Source organism: Lampris incognitus, chromosome 4 (assembly GCF_029633865.1).
Source record: "Lampris incognitus isolate fLamInc1 chromosome 4, fLamInc1.hap2, whole genome shotgun sequence".
NCBI lineage: Eukaryota > Metazoa > Chordata > Actinopteri > Lampriformes > Lampridae > Lampris > Lampris incognitus.
The window spans coordinates 48,700,375-48,723,753 of NC_079214.1; the positions used below are offsets into that span (position 1 = coordinate 48,700,375).

At 43.5% G+C, this 23,379-nt stretch overlaps 1 protein-coding gene across 1 annotated transcript in view; it reads left to right on the forward strand.

Moving 5' to 3' along the window:
• kif13ba (kinesin family member 13Ba) overlaps window positions 1-23,379 on the forward strand; it is a 93,108-nt gene that overhangs the window by 37,486 nt on the left and 32,243 nt on the right. Inside the window, exons 10-17 of the mRNA XM_056278451.1 lie at window positions 2,262-2,374; window positions 2,548-2,659; window positions 3,607-3,819; window positions 4,817-4,927; window positions 7,461-7,595; window positions 8,090-8,220; window positions 9,461-9,547; window positions 9,679-9,869. Of these exons, the coding sequence (XP_056134426.1) occupies window positions 2,262-2,374; window positions 2,548-2,659; window positions 3,607-3,819; window positions 4,817-4,927; window positions 7,461-7,595; window positions 8,090-8,220; window positions 9,461-9,547; window positions 9,679-9,869 (1,093 nt within the window). The remainder of the gene's footprint in view (window positions 1-2,261; window positions 2,375-2,547; window positions 2,660-3,606; window positions 3,820-4,816; window positions 4,928-7,460; window positions 7,596-8,089; window positions 8,221-9,460; window positions 9,548-9,678; window positions 9,870-23,379) is intronic.

Consider the following 23,379-nt stretch of genomic DNA (forward strand, 5'->3'; position numbering starts at 1 on the left):
GTGCTCAGACTGGATGGACTCGCCACCTGAAAACCCCATTAATAATTAACAGGACTGTAGGTCAATCAGCTGATACAGGACGTATTTGTTAGTCAGTCAGTCAGTCAGTGAGAGAATGAGTAAGATCGGTGGTTTGCCACAGTGCAGGCTGCAGAGCTAAAGCTTATACTTAAGCAGCCCTTATTTAGAGCTAACATAGATGGAAGATTTATAAACTGAGGATCATGTTCCTTTCCAGTGCTGTCCTGCTTTATATCCATACAGTTCAAATGTTTGTGCACTGGAAATATCAAGTACAATCACAGTGTTTTTCTGCTGACTATTTGGAGTGACCCCAGGACAAACATTGTTTTCTAATGCTAGATGCTGGGAGCTGCTAAGTATAACAACAGTTATGGGCTGCTGGCCTCTGAGCACCTCAAGCGGAGCAGTGACTGTTGAAAGTAGAGCACTGGGTAGAGTGTGCTAGTAAAATTCTTTTTAGTCAATTTCACTTTCCGTTTGCCATGCCAAAGTGGTAGTGGTCAGAAAATAATGGACTTGCATAGAAATACTCACTACGGGTCATCTTCTGAGATGCCTGCAACCCTCTGATAGGCTCCATTCCTCCACACCTACACGGTGCCAAGATGGCTCATGTTAGGATGAGATGTGAATTATGTATCAGAGGCTGAAGGACCCAGTTAAGTGAGGCTGCTGCCAAGCAGGCCATGACATGTCCTGTCCAGCCCGGTCGCCGATTGATCTAATTACCTCTGAGGGAAAATTAACCTAGATATCACATTTTCCAGCAACAGAGGTTCCACACTTGGTAGGAAACTATCTTTGTTGTCCTGACCACAGGAACTGGTAATCTCATCAAACTGACTGCACACTTTCAGTATTTTTCATATTAACTACATTTCTAGAATAGGGTTCCACCTTGCACTCATGGTTGGTTACCTGCAACAGTGACTGGTAAAGTGAGACTAACTTATCAAACAGACCTAATGTGTCAGCATTTGTGCAGTGGTTGGTAGTCACCGGTCTGGTTGCAGCCGATGACTGTCATTCTTTTAAAATGAGGCTCTGCATGCCTCATTTTAACACTCAACCATGCATGGCCTGTGACACTCACACTCACATGACAGACACACACACACTCCCATATCCATGTGTTCTGCTTGGCATTTGAATCCAAATGGAAATAAAAATGAGGAACAGCAGCATGTCACCGAAAGACAACAGATTTAGTTGCCACAAAAATCACTATTTCCATCACCAACTGCTATGTCTTATTCACTTGTTCTTCAGCAAGACACTGAGCTTTTACCTCTTTCTAATTGAAAGTCAGACTGTTGTCCTCTGGGTGTTTTTCCAGCAGGTGGCTCTGTTAAAAAATAATTAGGTATCAACAAAACAAAGACACAAGATCTTTTTGGAGGTCAACAAAACCTCTGACCTTTGTTTAGGGGTTTACATTTGTTCTGCACCCAGAGTCCTAGGCGGAATCTCTCTCTCTCTCTCTCTCTCTCTCTCTCTCTCTCTCTCTCTCTCTCTCTCTCTCTCTCTCTCTCTCTCTCTCTCTCTCTCACACACACACTCTCAATCTCTGGACAGGGGAGCCTTTGTTGTCATGACACACTGTAAACTCCCCGCTCTTTCTCACTCAGCACGACTCCGGACACACACACATTCCCCTGTCAATGACACAAACACATGCTGCTCTGCCTATCACACTCACAAACGCATTGTGGAGTACCCTCATTTTGAATCCCAGAGAACAATAGAAATGTTGGAGCGAGTGATTTTAAGTTGTGCATGGACACTCTCATACTCCACCCAGTGTAATGTCCTGCAAGGGTCTACTGAGTCTTAATGTACATCTGCCATGAAAATCAGACTGTATTGCATCCTGTTTTTTACTTTACAGTCTGCTGACCCCTCCTCTGGTTTCCCAAATAAACTAGTAATTGGCAACCAGGCTATGGTTACCAACAAAACTGTCATTCCTAACTTAATGTGAAATTGATCCACACAGGCAAGTTGTTGTTTTTTTATTTTTCTTGTGCTGTATATAGCTTAAGGTGCTGTGTGAAACATTTTCATCTTGTTTGCTCGGGGGTGTACAAAATAGATTGACTATAAAGGGCTACCATAGTTAAAAACACTTTGGGAACCACTGCATGTAGTCAGTGCTTTTGCGCTAAATTCTTGAAAATTCTTGGTGATCAAGTAATTGAAGCGTCTTCTCTTCCTGCCCCCTGCCCCGATGTGTCTAGACAAGTGGAGAGAAGGTGAGCAAGCTGAGCCTGGTAGACCTGGCTGGCAGTGAAAGGGCAGCCAAGACTGGAGCCGCGGGAGAGAGGCTGAAGGAGGGCAGCAACATCAACAAGTAGGCCAGCGCTAATGCACACATACATACTCTACACGCCCATTAAACATACACACTTAGACATACAAAGACACTTGTGTACACAGATGTACATGCAGAGATGCTAAAAACAGTTCGAACACATTTTGAATTTGAGTGGAATAAATGTGTGTGTGTGTGTGTGTGTGTGTAAGGTCTTTGACCACATTAGGCCTGGTGATCTCAGCGTTGGCTGAGCAGGGAGCAGGAAAGAACAAGACTAAGTTTGTTCCTTACAGAGACTCTGTGCTAACATGGCTTCTAAAGGTATGTACACACACACAAACATTACAGAGACTTTTTTAAAAAAAAAAATTTAATTGAATGGAAACCTACAACCCTGATGATATTTATGCGATCAAATGTGATTTCTGATATTCTCTCACCGGCATATTTAGATCACTTGTTAATCCATGAATAGTAGTTGTTCATTTTATTTTAAGGATTATTGTTGGATGGAAGTTTCCTGTGGATAAATTATATGGCACACAGCATTTGATGTATTCAGTGCAGCAGTAGAATGTGGAAGAGTAAGGTTGTAGTGGTTAGCAAGAAGATATGTTATGACAAGCTCTCAAAAGACCTTTACCAACAGATACTACAGCATTGATAGCTAAATCTCAGGTTCAACCATGGTTTTGTGTTCGTTATTGAGGAAGGTTCTGACGTAACAATATTGACAGCTGTTAACTTACAACTGTTTCATTTGGATCTCTGGGATGTGAATTGGTCAAACAACTCTGCAATTGCCAGTGAGCACAACAAAATGATGGTCTTCAGGATGTAATATTTTTAAATGTTAAAAATCTGAATACAAAATATGTCCAAGCCAACAAGTAGCAGATAAGACAGATTATAGACAGTCAGCTTTGAGGCTGTCAGCTTTACCAAATAAGTATCAAAGTGATCAGTGATGATTAGTTCATTCTCCTCTGCTCCATCCACCAACCTAACACACCAATGGCCTGTCTACCTCTGAATGACTCTGACACCAAGTGTGTTTTCCAATAGCCCCAATACTTACTCCTCTCTTTTTCACTGTCCTTATTTTCCTTTTGATAACACAGTATTAAGCTGCCAGATTTTACAGTGCAGATTGATAGAGTTTCTCTATAAAGCAAAAGAAAACTCCATATACCACAATGTAGAAAGCACTTTAATTTTCTCTCTCTCCTCTTTCTTCCTCTCTCTCTCCAACCACCATACACCTCCAGGACAGTCTAGGTGGCAACAGCCGCACAGCCATGGTAGCCACAGTGAGCCCAGCAGCGGACAACTATGACGAAACTCTGTCAACCCTTCGTTACGCTGACCGCGCTAAGAGCATTGTCAACCACGCCGTGGTCAACGAGGACCCCAATGCTCGTATCATCAGAGAGCTCCGTGAGGAGGTGGAGAAACTTCGTGATCAGCTCACCCAGGCCGAGGTGAATGAGAGGGGGGATCAGAGAGATAGTGAGAGTACTGGGAGAGAGAAAGGATTGCAGAAACAGATTGAGAAGGTCGAAAAGAGTAAGCGAGAAAGAGGAAATAGCTGCAAAATCCAAAATCCACAAGGTAGGTGGTATGGGTGAGAGCAGCTGTAGAATTTAGTCATCAAACATTTAGTTATCGAACAAAAGGTCTTAGACACTAGGCTGAATTTTGCCGGGAAAAACATTCAGAGGAATACTGATGTTTGTTTTAATGTGCTTGGAGTACCAAATGGTTGGGGTTATGGCATGGAGACTGTGCCTTAATCTGTGTGTCTAACAATGAACATCAAGACAGTTTTTAGCCACACAGATTTTAAAAAAAAAAATTATTTCTGATTTTTCCCTTTTTCTCCCAATTTAGTGGCCAATCGATCCCTATTTTAGTTCAAACACCCACCCTCATACTGCATGCGTTTAGCAACTGCATCTCTCCAGCCGGCAGTCTCGAAGGAGACGCCTCGCCACTTTCACGACAAGGCGAATTCAGGCCATGCCACTGCTTTTTCCAACACACACAGAGACACATTCATGTGACGAACACAAGCGGAGTCCGCCCCCCTCCCGAAGACAGCATTCCCAATTATTGCTGCTTCGTTGAGTCCAGCCATAGTCGGATCTGACGAGACCGGGATGCGAACCCCGGTCCCCAGTGGGCAACTGCATCGACACAAAGCCAATGCTTAGACCACTACACCACCAGCGGACCCAGCCACACAGATTTAAGTTACATTTCAGTCCTTTAAAGCCCACATACTATCTATTATCTTCTCAACTCTCCTTCTTTTCTTCTGCCCCTCCTCTACTCCCCTCTTGTGTCCTGTTTTTCCTATTCCCCCTGTCCTATGTGCACCTTTCTTCCATTCCCTCGATTGTCCCTCTCTTCCCATCTTCTTGCCTCCTCCTGGCTTCTTTCCGTCCCTCTCATCATCTCCTGCTCTCCTCCCTCCAGTCTCTGAAAGCTCCAGAGCTGAAGGACCGTTTGGAGGAGTCAGAGAAGCTCATTCAGGAGATGACCGTCACCTGGGAAGAGAAACTCCGCAAGACAGAGGAGATAGCACAGGTACCCTTCACACACACACACACACACACACACACACACGACACGCACATACTCACAGACGGGACATGCTTACTGTGTATTTGCACACATGCATATACAGTGCCTTGCAAAAGTATTCAACCCCCTTGACAGTCGTCACGAATTTATGGATTATAAAAGATACTCACATCTGTTCCTGAACAATATTCTTTTTGTGAACCCATAAGCTCTAACAGCATGTTCCCAAAGCCAAAATGAGTTATGTTTCGCTGACTTTTTATTAATAAATGAAAAACTGAAATATAGTGCTTGCATAAGTTTTCAACCCCTTGTGCTCTGAAAGCTCCAAGTTTACTCAAATGACAAAATATTCCTAAAACAAACTCAGGTAAACACAATTGGACATAATTAGTGTCCACCTGTAAGTTATAAAGTAACGGTCTTGTTTATGGGTATAAACATCACTCTGTGTAAAGTTCATTAGCCAGGCATGAACTTCATCAGAAAATGAAGACAGAGGAGCATAATACTGAAGTAAGAGACAAAGTGATTAAAATGCAGACGGCAGGAAAGGCATACAAAACAATATCCAAGTGTTTGGATGTCCCACGGGACACTGTTGGATCCATTGTCAGAAAGTGGAAGCTGTATGACACCACCCAGACGCTTTGTAGGCCAGGCCATCTCTCAAAGCCAAGTGTCTTAGCAAGACGTGGGCTGGTGAGGAAAGCCACAGATGATCCTACAATCACTTTGAAGGAGCTCCAGAGGTCAGCGGCTGAAACTGGAGTAAATGTGCATGAGTCAACCATATCACAGGCTCTCCATAAATCTGGCCTGTATGGGAGGGTGGCAAGAAAAAAGCCGTTGCTCAAAATGGTGTATCTAAAAGCACGCTTGGGAGTTTGCTACCAAACATGAGAGAGACCCAGTTAGGATGTGGGTAAAGGTTTTGTGGTCAGATGAGATGAAAGTTGAGCTTTGAGCATTATATGTGGCAGAAACCTAACACTGCTCATGCCTCCCTACAGTGAACCATGGTGATGGCCACATAATGCTATGGGGTTGCTTTTCACCTGCAGGCACTGGGAACTTTGTTCAAATTGAGGGAAGAATGGATGGAGCTAAATACAGGGAAATATTGGAAGAAAACCTGTTGAAGTCTACCATAAAATTGAAGCTTGGGAGAAGGTTCACTTTCCAGCAGGACAATGATCCTACATTGTAAATTCTAAAAGTTAAGTTTACTTAAAAAGAAATTAGGAAACTGATTACACTTGGGAAAAGTAAGTAAATTAACTTAACTGTGTCAAGTTATGTGAAATCATTTCATATAAAATCATTTCACATAACTTGACACAATTAAGTTCACTTACTTGCTTTTCCCAAGTGTAATCAGTTTCCTAATTTTTTTAAGTAAACGTAACTTTTAGAATTTACAGTGTAAGCACAAGGCTAAAGTAACGATGGCATGGCTCAGTAACAAAAAGGTGAACATTTTGGAGTGGCCAAGTCAAAGTCCAGACCTCAACCCCATTGAAAATCTGTGACACAGACTGAAAATCGCAGTCCAGAGGTACCATCACACCAACCTGCAAGACCTGTACAAATTCTGCCAAGAATGGGCAAAAATTACTCCAGAAGAATGTGCAAAGCTTGTACATACTTACCCCAAGAGAATCATGACTGTTATTGCAGCAAAAGGGTACTCTATGTGGGGGTTGAATACTTATGCAATCACTATAATTTAGTTTTTAATTTATTAATAAAAAGTCAGAGAAACATAACTTATTTTGGCTTTGGGAACATGCTGTTAGAGCGTATGGGTTCACAAAAATAATATTGTTCAAGATCAGATGTGAGTATCTTTTATAATCCAGAAATTAGTGGTGACTGTCAAGGGGGTTGAATACTTTTGCAAGGCACTGTGCATACATACATGCACAAACAAACAAACAAACACCTAATTAAAGAATTCATTTAAGTATTTTACTAAAGATTATCAGCTAAAGTGTTGTTAAATAGTCCCAAATTAATATCTTTATGCATGCTCAATAATCCAGGTAAGGAAATCACAGAAAGTTGAATCAGTTCATCTGGACACAATGTTTATTGTTGTCAATAAACATTGTGTCCAGATGAACTGATTCAACTTTCTGTGAGTCCCAAATTAGCTGGGAGAGATGAAGGAGGTAATTTTTGTGACTTTATCCCCACCTAAAGATCATATTTTTGATTATCTTTACTTTGTTCATGGAATACTGAGAAAAACAGCAAACTTGGTGTAATTTTCAATAATAAATTCCATCAATAAACTACAGCAATAAGATCTGGTCAGATTAATTGGAAAAGAATGTCAACAAAAATGGTAGCATTTCTAATTCGTAGCAATGTACTTCTGTTTTTTTATGTTTATATTCAGCTTCATGTCTGTGCCTGTGCGTCTGTCTGCCTGTTTTTTTTTCAATATGCGTGTGTGTGTGTGTGTGTGTGTGTGTGTGTGTGTGTGTGTGTGTGTGTGTGTGTGTGTGTGTGTGTGTGTGTGTTCATGCAGGAGCGTCAGAGACAGTTGGAGAGTCTAGGAATCTCTCTCCAGTCATCGGGGATCAAGGTTGGAGACGACAAGTGTTTTCTGGTCAACCTCAATGCGGACCCTGCCCTAAACGAGCTACTAGTGTACTACCTGAAGGTACACATACACACAGACACAACCTCAAACACACACACACACACAGACAAATACACCAAAACAGATGCAAATGTACAAATACACTGGTGCAGGCATGCAAATTCATACACAAGCACAAAAATAAAAACGTCCCTACAGATTTAGGCACACATAGACTCATACACCCACAGCAAACACACAGATTATTTACTGTGATTGCGTGTATGTGAGTGTTTTATAAGCATAAGGCATGACTGAGCACTGTCTGCATCCTCCTGTCCCTATAATACCTTGTTGAGCTCCCTGTATGGCTGCCAAAATATGTGTATAATCTTATAATTGTAAAATACTTAATAAAAACAAACTCCTTAGAAATAAAAACGGGAACTAACAAGAACTGCTACTAATTAGCACCTGGTTTGACAAGTCACATGTGCTTGACTAGTACAGTATCTCACCCATTTGCAATGAGATGGGGCTGTTGTAACATGTCAGCGTGCTCCCTTTTGTTCCAGGAGCATACCAAGGTTGGTTCAGCAGACTCACAGGATATCCAGCTGTGTGGGATGGGCATCCAGGCAGAGCACTGTGTCATTGACATCACCCCTGATGCAGCAGTGATTCTCACCCCCCACCGTAATTCCCGGTATGGAGCACCACAGAGCACTGACACGTGTTTTAGGGTTAGATGATGTTAGATGATGAGTCCAGGTAACTGTTGAAAACAAAAATCAGGGGGATATTAACTCCTTGACTGGCTGGTACTGTGTCTCGCACCATCAGTCTACCTGGAATGAAGGACCGAAGCATAGGCAAGAGAGTCCTAAGGCAGCTTGAACTGGATGTTGCGGTGTCCCTCACTGCCTGGAGGGAAAAGGGAGGGAGATTGATCTTAACAGTGTTTACTTTAATGTCCACATGTTTTAATACTTATCTGATTACAGTGTGTAACGTGAACTGAACTAAGTTCATCAAGTAATAGCTCCCTTACTGGGAGGTTTATGACAAGCCTGAGGATGGCCACAAGCCACCAGCTGAATACCAGTAAAATCTGACTGTTAAAAGGTCTTCTCTACCAGCCACTTAAGCTGGAAATCAGACACTATTGGCAGGTCCTGCTCTGTTTTAATAACAAAGTTGGCAATAGCAGTAAGTTAAAAAAAATGTTCTGCTCTGTTAAGAATTGCATTTATTTTACAAATCAATTTAAACTTTCATTATAATTCGAATGAAATAATTTTGTTTTTATCCCAGCTTGTCAGGATCTGATGTTGTTAAGGTTTTGTCTAATGGCCTAAATAGTAGAGGAGCTAAAATAATAGTGGAGAAGAATACAAACTATGCAAATAAGATAGACAGTCACCATATTGCTTCTGGAAACATCTCACGTTGAAAGAAAAATTAAATACAAGGCAACAAGCATAATTTCAATTGACATCAAAGCCAAAACTCAGTTATGATGCTTGTATGCTGCTGTTCCACTGGTATTAGTTCTGCCTTTTGGTTCCAGATAGTGTAAAAAAAAAAAACTCCCCCAAGGGTCACTTATAATGAAAATTTGCTATTAACTCTTATACAGTTCTGTAAAAATCTTTGGACAACAACTTACACCAAATAACAGATGTTATCTGAGTGCTTTTAAGAGTTTCCAGACAAACTGATTTTAAAAGTAAACCACAAAATGTTTTAGCCAATTCTTTAGTTATCTGCTTGCAGCTACAGCTTCCATATTATTAAAGAGATAAACATTATTGCTTATCTGGAAAATATGACTGGCAGAAACACATATGGCACTGTAAGGGGGTTTCAAATGAACATGTCATCCAAGCAGTCAATAATATTGGCTGCGCTTTTTGTTAAAGTCAGCGTTTGTTTTCCCATTCCAGAACGTGTGTGAATGGCTCTCCAGTCACCAGCCCTCAGCAGCTTCACCATGGCGACCGGATCCTATGGGGAAATAACCATTTCTTCAGGTTGACATTTAGCTCACTTTTCCCTATGTGGTCACAAGTATCATCATTGCTAATGCTCATGTGAAATCAACAAAACAACGGCACTGTTTTTACTGAATTTATGCAAAGCTCTTCTTCACCTGTTGCTGCAGGATCAACCTACCTAAACGCCGATCCCGGGCCAATGAGGATGAGGAGGGAGAAGGGGAGCAGATGAAGACCAGCGGCAGCAATGAACAGCTGGATGTAGATGGAGACTCGGCCAGTGAAGTGTCAAGCGAGGTCAGCTTTTCCTACGAGTTTGCCCAGACAGAGGTCATGATGAAAGCTCTGGCCAGCAACGGTAAGGAGGGTACTGCTTAGCAAGACAGATTGTTGGTTGATGCAGCTAGCTGTTTTTCAAATTTTGGTTTTGAAGTTCTTTTTTTACCCCTAAATAATATATGTTTACAGATTTTAGAATGAGAGCCTTTAAATCAAATGAACAGATATTTGTTTTTGTGAAGCACCTCATTCAAAGCAAGTTTCGATATCCTTTACATGGAAAACCCCTACCTGTGAGTTGTGTCCTTGCAGAGCTATGATATGCAGTGTTGGGAAGGTTATTACTGAAGGTTATTATTAGTTACCATTGGTTACTATTGTCTGTTGTAAAGATTGTAATCCCTTCTAGTCGTCATCAAGATGGCGCCCGGGATGACAGCTTCAGTACAGCGTTCTAGTACTTTCTTTGTTTTTGTTTATTCTCTGTGTCCGGTTATTTAAACCCAGTTACTTTCACTAGATAAGAACTGCTTAACATTATGCAGTTAACTCCAAATAGTTTCTCACCAGTTCTCGTAAACCTGGAAAGTTTTTTGGAGATCTTAGTTGGAGGAACAGGGGCTCTCTGTGGGACATGGAGGCAGCGCAGATGGGGGAAGCGAGCCAGTGTGCTGGTGAGGCTCTGACAGCAGGGATCACTCCCAGCGATTAACCTGGAAAATTTCCGCTCCATGCCCAACAAAATGGATGAGCTGCGTCTCCTCAACGGGACGAACAAGGACATTGCACATTCTGCTGCCCTTCGTTTCACTGAAACCTGGCTCAGCGAGGCCACCTCCGACAGTGGATTACATCTTCCGGGCTTCTGCCTACACCGAGCAGGTAGTGTTACAATGCTATCAGGAAAAGCGAAGGGCGGAGGAATTTGCCTCTACATAAATGAAGGTTGGTGTACAGATGTCACAGTGTTAAGTAAACACTACAGCCCTAACTTGGAGTTATTGTTCATAAACTGCAAGCCATTTTATTCACCGTGGGAGTTTTCATCCTTGGTCCAGGTCAGTGTTTACATCCCACCAGCAGTGCAGTACACCAGCATGAATTGCGCACTGCAAACCCTGGCCAATCAGATTACCGGCTTAAAACAAAATATACGGACTCACTTTTCATAATCTTTGGGGACTTTAACAGAGTAAAATTAAACCACAAACTACCAAAATAAGACAGCATATGAATTGTTCCACCAGGGAATATAACGCATTGGACCACTGCTACACAGTTCTTAAAGATGCATATCGCTCTGTCCCCCAGGCAGCTTTGGGGCACTCTAATCACTGCTTGGTTCATCTTATTCCAACCTACAGACAGAAACTAAAATCTGCAAAGCCTGTGGTTGAAACAGTGAAGAAATTGACCAGCGAAGCAAAACAGGAACTGCAAGACTGTTTTGACTGCACTGATTGGAGTGTATTTGAAACTGTTACCTGGACGAACTGACACTGTGACATCTCGCATCAGATTTTGTGAAGACGTGTGTGCCCACCAAGACCCTCTGCACATACAACAATAACAAGCAATGGTTCACAGCCAAAGGATGCTTACAGTAGTGGGGATAGTGCTCTGTACAAACAGGCCAAAAATTCCCTGACAAAGGAGATCAGAGTGGCTAAAAGAAGCTACACTGAAAAGCTGAAAAACAAATTTTTCAGCCAGCAACCCTGTGACAGTGTTGAGGGGCCTGCTAGACATCACAAACTACAGAAGACCATCCTCCCATGCTGACGCAAACAAAGACCTAGCTGATGAACTGAACGTCTTCTATTGCAGGTTTGAGAGAGAGAAAATTACACCCCTCACCCCACTCCAGTCCAACGACAATAGCCCCCATCATACCTCTGGCAACCCCCCTACCCCCCCCCCCCGACACTCAGGTTGCACTAAAGATACATGTAGAGGATATGAACCGGCTTTTCCAGAGACAGAAGACCAGGAAAGCACTGGGTCCAGATGGTGTTGCCCCATCCTGTCTTAAAGCCTATGCTGACAAACTGGCTCCAATCTTAAGATCTTCAACAGATCCCTGGAGCTGTGTGAGGTCTACTCCTGCTTCAAATGCTCCACCATCATCCCAGTCCCAAAGAAACCCTCTATCACAGGACTGAATGACTACAGGCTTGTCACTCTGACATCTGTGATTATGAAGACTTTCTAACAACTGGTGTTGACCCACCTGAAGAACGTCACAGGATACCTGCTGGACCCCCTGCAGTTTGCCTACTGGGCAAACAAGTCAGTGGATGATGTAGTAAACATGGAACTGCATTACATCCTGCAACACCGTGACTGCCAAGCAAGATGTATGTAAGGATCCTGTTTGTGGATTTCAGCTTGGCATTCAACACCACCATTCCAGAAATCCTCTCCTCCAAACTCACCCAGCTCATCGTATCCCCTGCCATCTGTCAGTAGATCACCAGCTTCCTGACAGGCAGGAAACAGCAGGTGAGGCAGGGGAAAGTCACTTCTGGTATACAAGATTTCAAGTATTATTTTGTTGTCACTTTCACTGTGTACCTGCACACATAAATAAATATGAAATGCCGTTTCTCCCAGGCTACAGCAGTGCAACAGAGAAGACAAAAGATACCCATCCAAAAATTCCCAAAAACGATACCACTAAAAACATAAAAACAGAGAACAAAACAAAAAAGCACAATTAACAACACAGTCCATTCAAGACCATACAAGCAGTCAGCACTGGTGCTCCCTAGGGATGTGTCCTTTCCCCACTACTCTTCTCATTCTGCACCAATGACTGCACCTCCAAGCACCCAGCTGTTAAACTACTGAAGTTTGCAGACGACACTATGATCGTCAGACTCATCCAGGATGGTACTGAGTCTGCATATCAGTGGGAGGTTGAAGGGCTGGTGCACGGTGCAGTCAGAACAACTTGGAGATGACAGTGGACTTTAAGAGACACCCCTCAGCACTGCTCCCCCTGACAGTATCCAACAACCCTGTGTCAACCGTGGAGCCCTTCATGTTCCTGGGAACTACCATTTCCAAAGACCTGAAGTGGGAGACCAACATCAACTCCATCCTCAAAAAGGCCCAGCAGAGGATGTTCTTTCTGCAGCAATTGAGAAAATTTGGTTTGCCACAGGATCTGTTGAGCCAATTCTACACCGCAGTCATTGAATCCATCACGGTCTGGTTTGGCGCAGCAACAAAACAGGATAGGAACATACATAGCAAACATACAAAGCATTCCCCCGCCCCCACCTTGGAAACTTAGACCTCATCTCTGTTATGCTAATTCCAGCAGGCCACTTCTGAAACTTGCCAAACCGGTTCAGCGACAGATCAGGGTCTGGCCAGAGGGGTCTATCTCAGCTCTTCAGGACTGCTTTGAGAACACTGACTGGGGCATTTTCAAAGCGGCAGCCTCCTGTGGTGAGCACATTGTTCTGGAGGAATACACAGTGACAGTGACAGCTGACATAAATAAGTGTATAGATGATGTCACAGTCACCAAAACCATCTATTTGCAAGCCAACCAGAAGCCCTGGCTGACAGTAGAAGTCGGGGCGCTGCTGAGGACCCGGAATGCTGTATTCAGATCCAGTGATAAGGCAGCCCTCAAGAGAGCAAGGGCCAACCTGTCATGTAGCATCAGGGAGGCCAAAAGATAATATGCACAGAGAATCAACTGCCACTTCACTGATAGCAGAGATGCAGTGCTTGTGGAAGGGCATCCAGGCCTTCACTGGCTACAAGCCTCCTCCTCACACCTGTGACAGTGCCCCCGCCCTCCCAGATGCACTGATTGACTTCTACGCACGATATGAGAGACCTAACAATGTGCCGGTGGTGAAGACTACATCCCTGATGGATGACCAGGACTGCAGATGATGTGAGTAAGACCCTCTCCAGAGTCAACCCACAAAAAGCTGTAGGTCCAGACAGAATCCCAGGCTGAGCCATCAGGGATTATGCTGAGCAGCTGGCAGATGTCCTTGCTGACATCTTCAACATCTCACTGTCCCAGGCAGTCATCCCCACATGTTTCAAGTCTACCACCATCATACCAGTGCCAAAGAAGTCTCCTGTGTCCTGCCAAGACTACCATCCCATTGCACTGACTCCCATCATCATGAAGTGCTTTGAGAGGCTGGTCATGAAGCACATCATGTCCAGCCTCCCCTCCACTCTGGACCCTTTCCAGTTTGCATACTGCACTAACCACTCCACAGAAGATGCCGTAACCTCTGCCCTTCATCCAGCCCTGTCCCACCTGGAGAGGAAGAACAGCTATGTGAGGATGTTGTTCATTGACTTCAGCTCAGCTTTTAAAACGATCATACCACAACACCTGATCGGAAAGCTGAGCCAGCTGGGCCTTAACACCTCCCTCTGCAACTGGGTGCTGGACTTCCTCACGGGGAGGCCACAGTCAGTGCAAATTGGCAAGATCACCTCCAGGAACATCACATTGAGCACTGGTGCTAGGGCTGTGTGCTCAGTCTGCTCTTGTTCACTCTGCTGACTCACGACTGCACAGCATCATCCACCTCCAACCTCATCAGAAAGTTTGCTGATGATACTACAGTGGTAAGTCTCCTCAGCAACAACGATGACTCATCATACAGAGCGGAGGTGGATCAACTGGCAGCGAGGTGCAAAAAAACGACAACCTCTCCCTAAATAGAGAGAAAACTAAGGAGGTTATCACTGACTTTAGAAAGACCAGCGCCCACCATACCTCTCTGACCATCGATGGTATGGACATGGGGAGAGTCAGCAGTGCCAAGTTCCGGGAGTTCACATCACAGAGGACCTCTCCTGGTCCTCACATGTCACTGCGGTCTCCAAGAAGGCCCAGCAGCATCTTCACTTTCTGCAACCTCTGAAGAAGGCGAGTCTGCCCCCACCCATCCTCATCACATTCTACAGAGGCACCATAGAGCGCACTCTGACCAGCTGTATCACTGTCTGGTATGGGAACTGCAAGGCCTCCGACCACAAATCCCTACAGCGGATAGTGAAGACAGCTGGAAAGATCATAGGAATTGCTCTCCCATCTATCCAGGCCATCTATGATGCATGGTGCACCCAAAAGGCTCTCAGCATCGTGACGGACCCCACCCTCCTTTCCCACATCCACTTCACCCTCCTACCCTCTGGCAGGAGGTACCGGAGCATCCATGCTGCCTCCACCAGACTATGCAACAGTTTGATTCCTCAGGCTGTGAGATTCCTCAACAGCCTGAACACTTAAGACTTTACACAAAATGACTTTTTGACCTTCTTACTCACTGTCCGTGTCAGGTGTGCTTGTGATGTTTAGGTCTATGAAGTAATTTTTGTTTTTAACGCACTTTTTTGTTTTTAATATTTATTGCATGTTATTTGTTTTTATGTGGCACTGTGGTCTGTGTGAAGCGTAATATCATTCCCCTGTATGTATGAGACATGAATATGAGGCAGTGACAAATAAAAGCAGTCTAAGTCTAAGAATAGACTGCAGCAAACAGTAAGGACAGCAGAAAAAAAAATCATTGTTGCTCCCCTGCCCACCTTGCAGGACTTGTACACCTCTAGAGCCCAGAAACGGGTGAGCAGAATCAGCACAGACCCCCTACACCCAGGACACAGTCTGTTTGAATTCCTACCCTCTGGCAAGCACTAGAGCAATGGGCGCCAAAACCACCAGACATAGGAACAGTTTTTTTGTTTCCCCATAGGCCATCTCTCTCATGAACTCTTAATAGTATGGTGCAGGAATAGAGACTTATTATTTAAATATTACACTTTGTAAATAGCCCCCTCTGGTCAAGATGGCTCATCTACATATCTATGCTGTGCAATAAAAATGTTTGTGCAATACAAATGTACAATTGAAAATACACATACAACTGTTGTGTACTGGTTGAAAAGTATTACTGTTATTGCTGCAGTTTTAACATGGATATATAATGTAGTATGTAGTTGTTAGGTGGATGGTAGGCTAACATACAGTGTATACTTCTCATACATAAGATAATACAGTATAAAATCTACTACTACTATTACTACTACTACTTTCGGCTGCTCCCGTTAGGGGTCGCCACAGCAGACAGCCAGTTCTTCCTGTCCTCTGCATCTTCCTCTGTCTCACCAGCCACCTGCATGTCCTCCCTCACCACATCCATAAACCTCCTCTGTGGCCTTCCGCTTTTCGTCTTCCCTGGGAGCTCCACATTCAGCATCCTTCTCCCAATATACCCAGGATCTCTCCTCCACACATGTCCAAGCCATCTCAATCTTGCCTCTCTTGCTTTGTCTCCAAACCGTCCAACCTGAGCGGTCCCTCAAATATAATCGTTCCTAATCCTGTCCTTCGTCACTCCCAATGAAAATCTTAGCATCTTCAACTCTGCCACCTCCAGCTCCGCCTCCTGTCTTTTCATCAGTGCCACTGTCTCCAGACCATTTAACATCACAACCATCTTGTAACCTTCCCATTAACTCTTGCTGGTACCCTTCTGTCGCAAATCACTCCTGACGCTCTTCTCCACCCACTCCACCCTGCCTGCATTCTCTTCTTCACCTCTCTTCTGCACTCCCCATTATTTTGGACAGTTGACCCTAAGTATTTAAAATCATACGCCTTCGTCACCTCTACTCCTTGCATCATCACCATTCCACTGTCCTCTCATTCATGCATAGGTATTCCGTCTTGCTCCTACTGACTTTCATTCCTCTTCTCTCCAGTGCACCCTTCCACCTCTCCAGGGTCTCCTCAACCTGCACCCTACTCTCAGATCACAATGTCACCCGCAAACATCATAGTCCACGGAGACTCCTGCCTGATCTCGTCCGTCAACCTGTCCATCACAATTGCAAGCAAGAAAGGGCTCAGAGCTGATCCTTGATGTAATCCCACCTCCACTTTGAACCCATCTATCATTCCAACCACACACCTCACCATTGTCACACTTCCCTCATACATATCCTGCACCACTCCTACATACTTTTCTGCAACTCCTGACTTCCTCATACAATACCACACCTCCTCCTTGGGCACACTGTCATAGGCTTTCTCTAAATCCACAAAGACACAATGTAACTCCTTCTGGACTTCTTGATACTTCTCAATCAACATTCTCAAAGCAAACATCGCATCTGTAGTGCTCTTTCGTGACATGAAACCATACTGCTGCTCGCTAATCGTCACCTCTCCTCTTAACCTAGCTTCTATTACTCTTTCCCATATCTTCATGTTGTGGCTGATAAACGTCATACCTCTGTAGTTGCTACAGTTCTGCACATCGCCCTTATTTTTGAAAATCGGTACCAGTATGCTCTTCTCCACTCCTCAGGCATCCTCTCACTTTCCAAGATTGTGTTAAACTATCTAGTTAAAAACTCCACTGCCATCTCTCCCAAACATCTCCATGCCTCCACACATATGTCATCAGCCCCAACTGCCTTTCCACTCTTCATCCTCTTCATAGCTGCCCTCACTTCCTCCTTGCTAATCCACTGCACTTCCTGATTCACTATCCCCACATCATCCAACCTTCTCTTTCTCTCATTTTCTTCATTCATCAGCATCTCAAAGTACTCCTTCCACCTTCTCAGCACACTCTCCTCACTTGTCAGCACATTTCCATCTCTATCCTTGATCGCCCTAACCTGCAGCACATCCTCCCCAGCTCAGTCTCTCTGTCTAGCCAATCGTTACAAGTCCTTTTTTCCTTCCTTAGCATCTAACCTCTCATACAACTCACCATACGCCTTTTCCTTTGCCTTTGCCACCTCTCGCTTTGCTTTACGCTGCATCTCCTTGTATTTGTCTACTTTCTTCATCTCTCTGACTATCCCATTTCTTCTTTGCCAACCTCTTCATCTGTATAATTTGCTGTACTTCCTCATCCCACCACCAAGTCTCCTTGTCTTCCTTCCTCTGTCCTGATGACACACCAAGTACCCTCCTAGCTGTCGCCCTCACTATTTCGGCAGTGCTTGCCCAGCCATCCGGCAACTCTTCACTACCACCCAGTGTCTGTCTTAACTCCTGCCTGAACTCCACACAACAGTCTTCCTTCTTCAACTTTCACCATTTGATCTTTGGCTATGTCTTCACTCACTTCCTCTTCTTGGTCTCCAAAGTCATCCTACAGACCACCAGCCGATGCTGCCTAGCTATGTTCTCCCCTGTCACCACCTTGCAGTCTCCAATCCCTTTCAGATCACGCCTTCTACATAAGATATAGTCCACCTGTGTGCACTTTCCTCCACTCTTGTACGTCACCCTGTGTTCCTCCCTCTTCTTGAAATATATATTCACCACATCCGTTTCCATCCTTTTCGCAAAATCCACCACCATCTGTCCTTACAAATTTCTCTCCTTGATACCATACCTACCCATCACCTCTTCATCACCTCTGTTCCCTTCACCAACATGCCCATTGAAGTCTGTCCCAATCACCACTCTCTCCTCCTTGGGTACCCTCTCCACCACTTCATCCAATTCACTCCAGAATTCTCCTTTCTTTTCCATCTCACACCCAACTTGCAGGGCATATACGCTTATAACATTCATCAATACACCTTTGATTTCCAGCTTCATACTCATCACTGTCTGACACTCTTTTCACCCCCAGCACTCTTGACATACTCTTCCTTCAGAATTATCCCTACCCCATTTCTCCTCCCATTCGCACCATGGTAGAAGAGTTTGAACCCACCTCCGGTGCTCCTGGCCTTACTCCCCTTCCACCTGGTCTCTTGCACACACAGTATACCTACCTTTCTTCTTTCCATCATATCAGCCAGCTCTCTCCCTTTACCAGTCATAGTGCCAACATTAAAAGTTCTGACTCTCACCTCCACACTCCTACCCTTCCTCCTCTCTAGCTGCCTCTGGACATGCCTTCCCCCTCTCCTTCTCCTTCGCCCAACAGTAGCATAGTTTCCACCAGCACCCTGCTGGCTAGCAGTACCGGTGGTGGTTGTTGGTAACCCGGGCCTTGACCGATCCGGTATGGAAATCTTATTTATGAGCCGCATATTTGATTTGGCAAAGATTTTACACCGGATGCCCTTCCTGACGCAACCCTTCCCATTTATCCGGGCTTGGGACCGGCACTAAGAATGCACTGGCTTGTGCTTCCTCAGTGGCTGGGTTATAATATAGTGTAAAATAGTGGGAGTATATAGTATTGTATATGAGCATGACGGGTTGTGGAGTTGTGGTGTGGTACATTTGGTATAGTGTATGGGTAATATAGTATGTAAGCAATAAGGTATAATATGGGCACAGGTTGTTGATTACTCAACTATAACAAAACTCTGTATAGTAGCAACATACCTGTTGTGCATACATGCTGTACTGGCATCAAATTCCTTGTATGCATAGGCACAATTGGCCAATAAAGTTGATTTTGATTCTGTAATCACAATGATTATTTCAATAAGCAACATGACTGCTTCAAGTTACTTTTGATGACAACTCAGAAGGAAAAAAAGGAAACGTCTTTTTGTACCTGGTGATCAGGTAAAATCTGTGCAAATCCAGTCATGACTGAAAACAGAAATATAAAAAGCCTTAAGGGGGGGAAAAAAACACCAACACGTTTGGACAATATTTCCTTCATCAGAGTGATTCAGGTACAAAAAAAAAAAGAAAAAAAAGAAGCAATTTGTGTCACACCCATGCAGGGAATGGTTGTGTGCCTTCAAACAGGAGGAGACGTAATAACTACCATTCATTTGAAAAAAATTATCAGAAATTTAAAAAAGCATCTTTCAGAATATACAGAACAAAATATTTGAAATATATTGATTTAGATACAGGATGACTCACATGGCTCTTGTACTATATAGATACTAGAAATGTATATCCTGGAAAGGTAGTTCCTCTCTAAATATATATCCAAAACATCTCCTTTTTAAAAGATGTTTGAGCCTATCCCTACCTCTAACGTCTGCATATAGTTTCTGTCCCTAAGTGTTTTATCTTCCCTGTTATGTGTCAGTTCATTTGGCATTAGGGTTTGCTCGTTTGAATTGAATATTTATGCGCATTGATCCCCTCTCAAAACATTCTTTTGGTTACGCCAGTGGAAAAAAAAGCCACAAGTTTATTCCAACTCGTACTACATATGTGCAGTTAATAGTTAATGAAACTATTTATAGAATGTTCCTTTCCAGAGAAAATGTCTTGCAATAAGTTTGACCTTATCATATCTCAGCAATGGTTACAATGACCACATGCCAAACCGCTTAGGTATCTCCTGCCAGTAACAAAGCTCTATTATGGGCCTTTCTAAACAGCTTAGAAGGATAACACTTAACACTGTCAAATAAATCCAATCATTTTGTATATACTGGACTGTACATTGTTACGTATACTGGTACGCTCTGTCATGTCCATCTACCTCAGGCATGTATGTAAGTAACCTGCTAACATCTGTTTCAGCATCTCTGATATATTCTCTACACCATTGCACTTTATCACCTCTTATTTCACCTGTATAAGTCAGTCATTGTGTACAGTGCACCCGGAAAGTATTCACACCCCTTCACTTTCCCCACATTTTGTTAGGTTACAGCCTTATTCCAAAATGGATTAAATTCCTTTTTTTTCTCATCAATCTACACACAATACCCCATAATGGCAAAGTGAAAAGGGTTTTGTAGAAATTATTGCAAATTTATTAAAAATAAAAAACTGAAATATTGCATGTACATAAGTATTCACACCCTTTGCTATGACACTCAAAATTGAGCTCAGGTTCATCCTGTTTCCACTGATCATCCTTGAGATGTTTCTACATCTTGATTGGAATCCACCTGTAGTAAATTCAATTGACTGGACATGATTTGGAAAGGCACACACCTGTCTATATAAGGGTACAAAAACATTTCTACAGCTTTGAAGGTCCCGAGGAGCACAGTGGTCTCCATCATTCGTAAACGGAAAAAGTCTGGATCCACCAGGACTCTTCCTAGAGCTGGCTGCCCAGCCAAACTGAGCAATCGGGGGAGAAGGGCCTTGGTCAGGGAGGTGACCAAGAACCCGATGGTCACTCTGACAGAGCTCCAGCGTTCCTCTGTGGAGATGGGAGAACCTTCCAGAAGGACAACCATCAATTGCAGCACTCTACCAATCAGGCCTTTATGGTAGAGTGGCCAGACGGAACCCTCTGCTCAGTAAAAGGCACATGACAGCCTGCTTGGAGTTTGCCAGAAAGCACCTAAAGGACTCTCAGACCATGAGAAACAAGATTCTCTGGTCTGATGAAACCAAGATTTAACTCTTTGGCGTGACTGCCAAACGTCACATCTGGAGGAAACCAGGCACCTGTCATCACCTTGCTAATACCATCCCTACAGTGAAGCAGGGTGGTGGCAGCATCATGCTGTGGGGATGTTTTTCAGCACCAGGAACTGGGAGACTAGTCAGGATCGAGGAAAAGATGAATGGAGCAAAGTACAGAGAGATCCTTGATGAAAACCTGCTCCAGAGCACTCAGGACCTCAGACTGAGGCGAATGTTTACCTTTCAACGCGACAACGACCTTAAGCACACAGCCAAGACAACGAAAGAGTGGCTTCGGGAGAAGTCTGTGAATGTCCTTGAGTGGCCCAGCCAGAGCCCAGACCTGAACCCCATTGAACATCTCTGGAAAGACCTGAAAATAGCTGTGCAGTGACGCTCCCCATCTAACCTTACAGAGCTCGAGAGGATCTGCAGAGAAGAATGGGAGAAATACCCGAAATATAGGTGTGCCAAGCTTGTAGCTTCATACCCAAGAAGACTTGAGGCTGTAATCGCTGCCAAGGGTGCCTCAACCAAGTAATGAGTAAAGGGTGTGAACACTTATGTACATGCAATATTTCAGTTTTTTATTTTTAATAAATTTGCAAAAATTTCTACAAAACCTTTTTCACTTTGTCATTATGGAGTATTGTGTGTAGATTGAAGAGAAAAAAAATGAATTTAATCTATTTTGGAATAAGGCTGTAACATAACAAAATGTGGGGAAAAGTGAAGGGGTGTGAATACTTTCCGGATGCACTGTATATATTTGAAGATTGTTGTGTTGTTATTCTATGTTAAGTACACTGAGACAGCCACGAACCCGGAGTCAAATTCCATATATGGGCAAACCTCCATGGCCAATAAACATGATTCTGATAACCTTTTTGTTCAAACCAACTCGGCATATTCACTGGTTGTGTCAAAAAGTCATCCGAATTACAGGTATGTTGCAGCCTTTGAAATTGCCCCTATTGGCTCTTGTTAGTTAACCATTGAAGGATGGAAGCTTTGTGTATGTAAAATGGTGTTTCTGTCTGTACTTCACTTGAATATGAAGATGTGCAGTCAACCTGAGAGCTTGGCTCAGAGGTCTCGGGAGTCAATGCCATTTGCAGTCCCAATAATATGGCAAGAACAGAAGGATCACGTGATGGACTGTTACTTCTGTCTGACCAATGTATCTGGCTTCTTTACTAAAAATAAGAAATCTATTGAATACCCCAATCTGCCTTCAGCCATGAGACCAGTGCCATATGATGACAGTTTGCTAAGCCACCAGACATGGAGCCTAGATGAGGAAGATGAAGCTGCCACAACGCATGAACAAGATGTTGAAAACAACACTAATCCAGATGTTGAACCCTTTATGCCTGGTTATCCTCATGTGATAACACAGCCAGAATTAAATGACCTGGGGTCTCATTTGTAACCTTTGCATATGCACAAAACAAAGCCTGAAAGAGGCGTACACCACTTCCCACGCAAAATTTGTGATCTATAAAAACAGACTTGACAGGACAATGTGTGCACCTGTACGTAAACACAGATAGTGAGGTGGTAAATTGAAGCCAGACTGTATAATGATGCCTCTCACACATTTAAGTCCAATTTAAAAAAAATAATAATAATTTGGGGTGCACGCCATTTTTGGCTTTTGTGCTCATGTACACTTTTAGTAATTATCCTACGTACTGTTTTATAAAGAGACCCCTGGTCAGGGACTTAGATTTGTCAAATGCTAAGGCAGAACTACTTGGTTCAAGATTGCAAGGATGGGGTTTGCTGTCACCAGGTACAGAAATTTCTATCTTTCAGAACCGTTAAGAACATTTGACAAACTTCTTTATGCAGGTTGACAACCTCTGTTTCTGCACTGACATGGATGCCTATGGGTTGTGTGCTTGACCCACAACAATGGCGTCTTATTATAGATTCTTCAACGTTGAGCCTGAAAGCTGTCCTGTTACACAATGGCGATGTCAACCCTTCAGTACCCATTGGCTATGCAGTACACATGAAATAAACCTACAATAACATGGAACTGGAACATCTGTGGTGATCTAAAAGTATTGGCATTGCTACTAGGCACAGCTTGGATATACAAAGTACTGTTGTTTCCTTTGTGAATGGGATAGGCGTGCTAAAGAGTCACATCGTTCCAGGGCAGAAAAGTGTGGTGCATAAACCGCTTGTCAACCCAACAAAGATATTTCTGCCTCCTCTTTTTATAAAACTCAGATTGATGAAAATGTTTTTGAAAGCAATGAACAAAGAA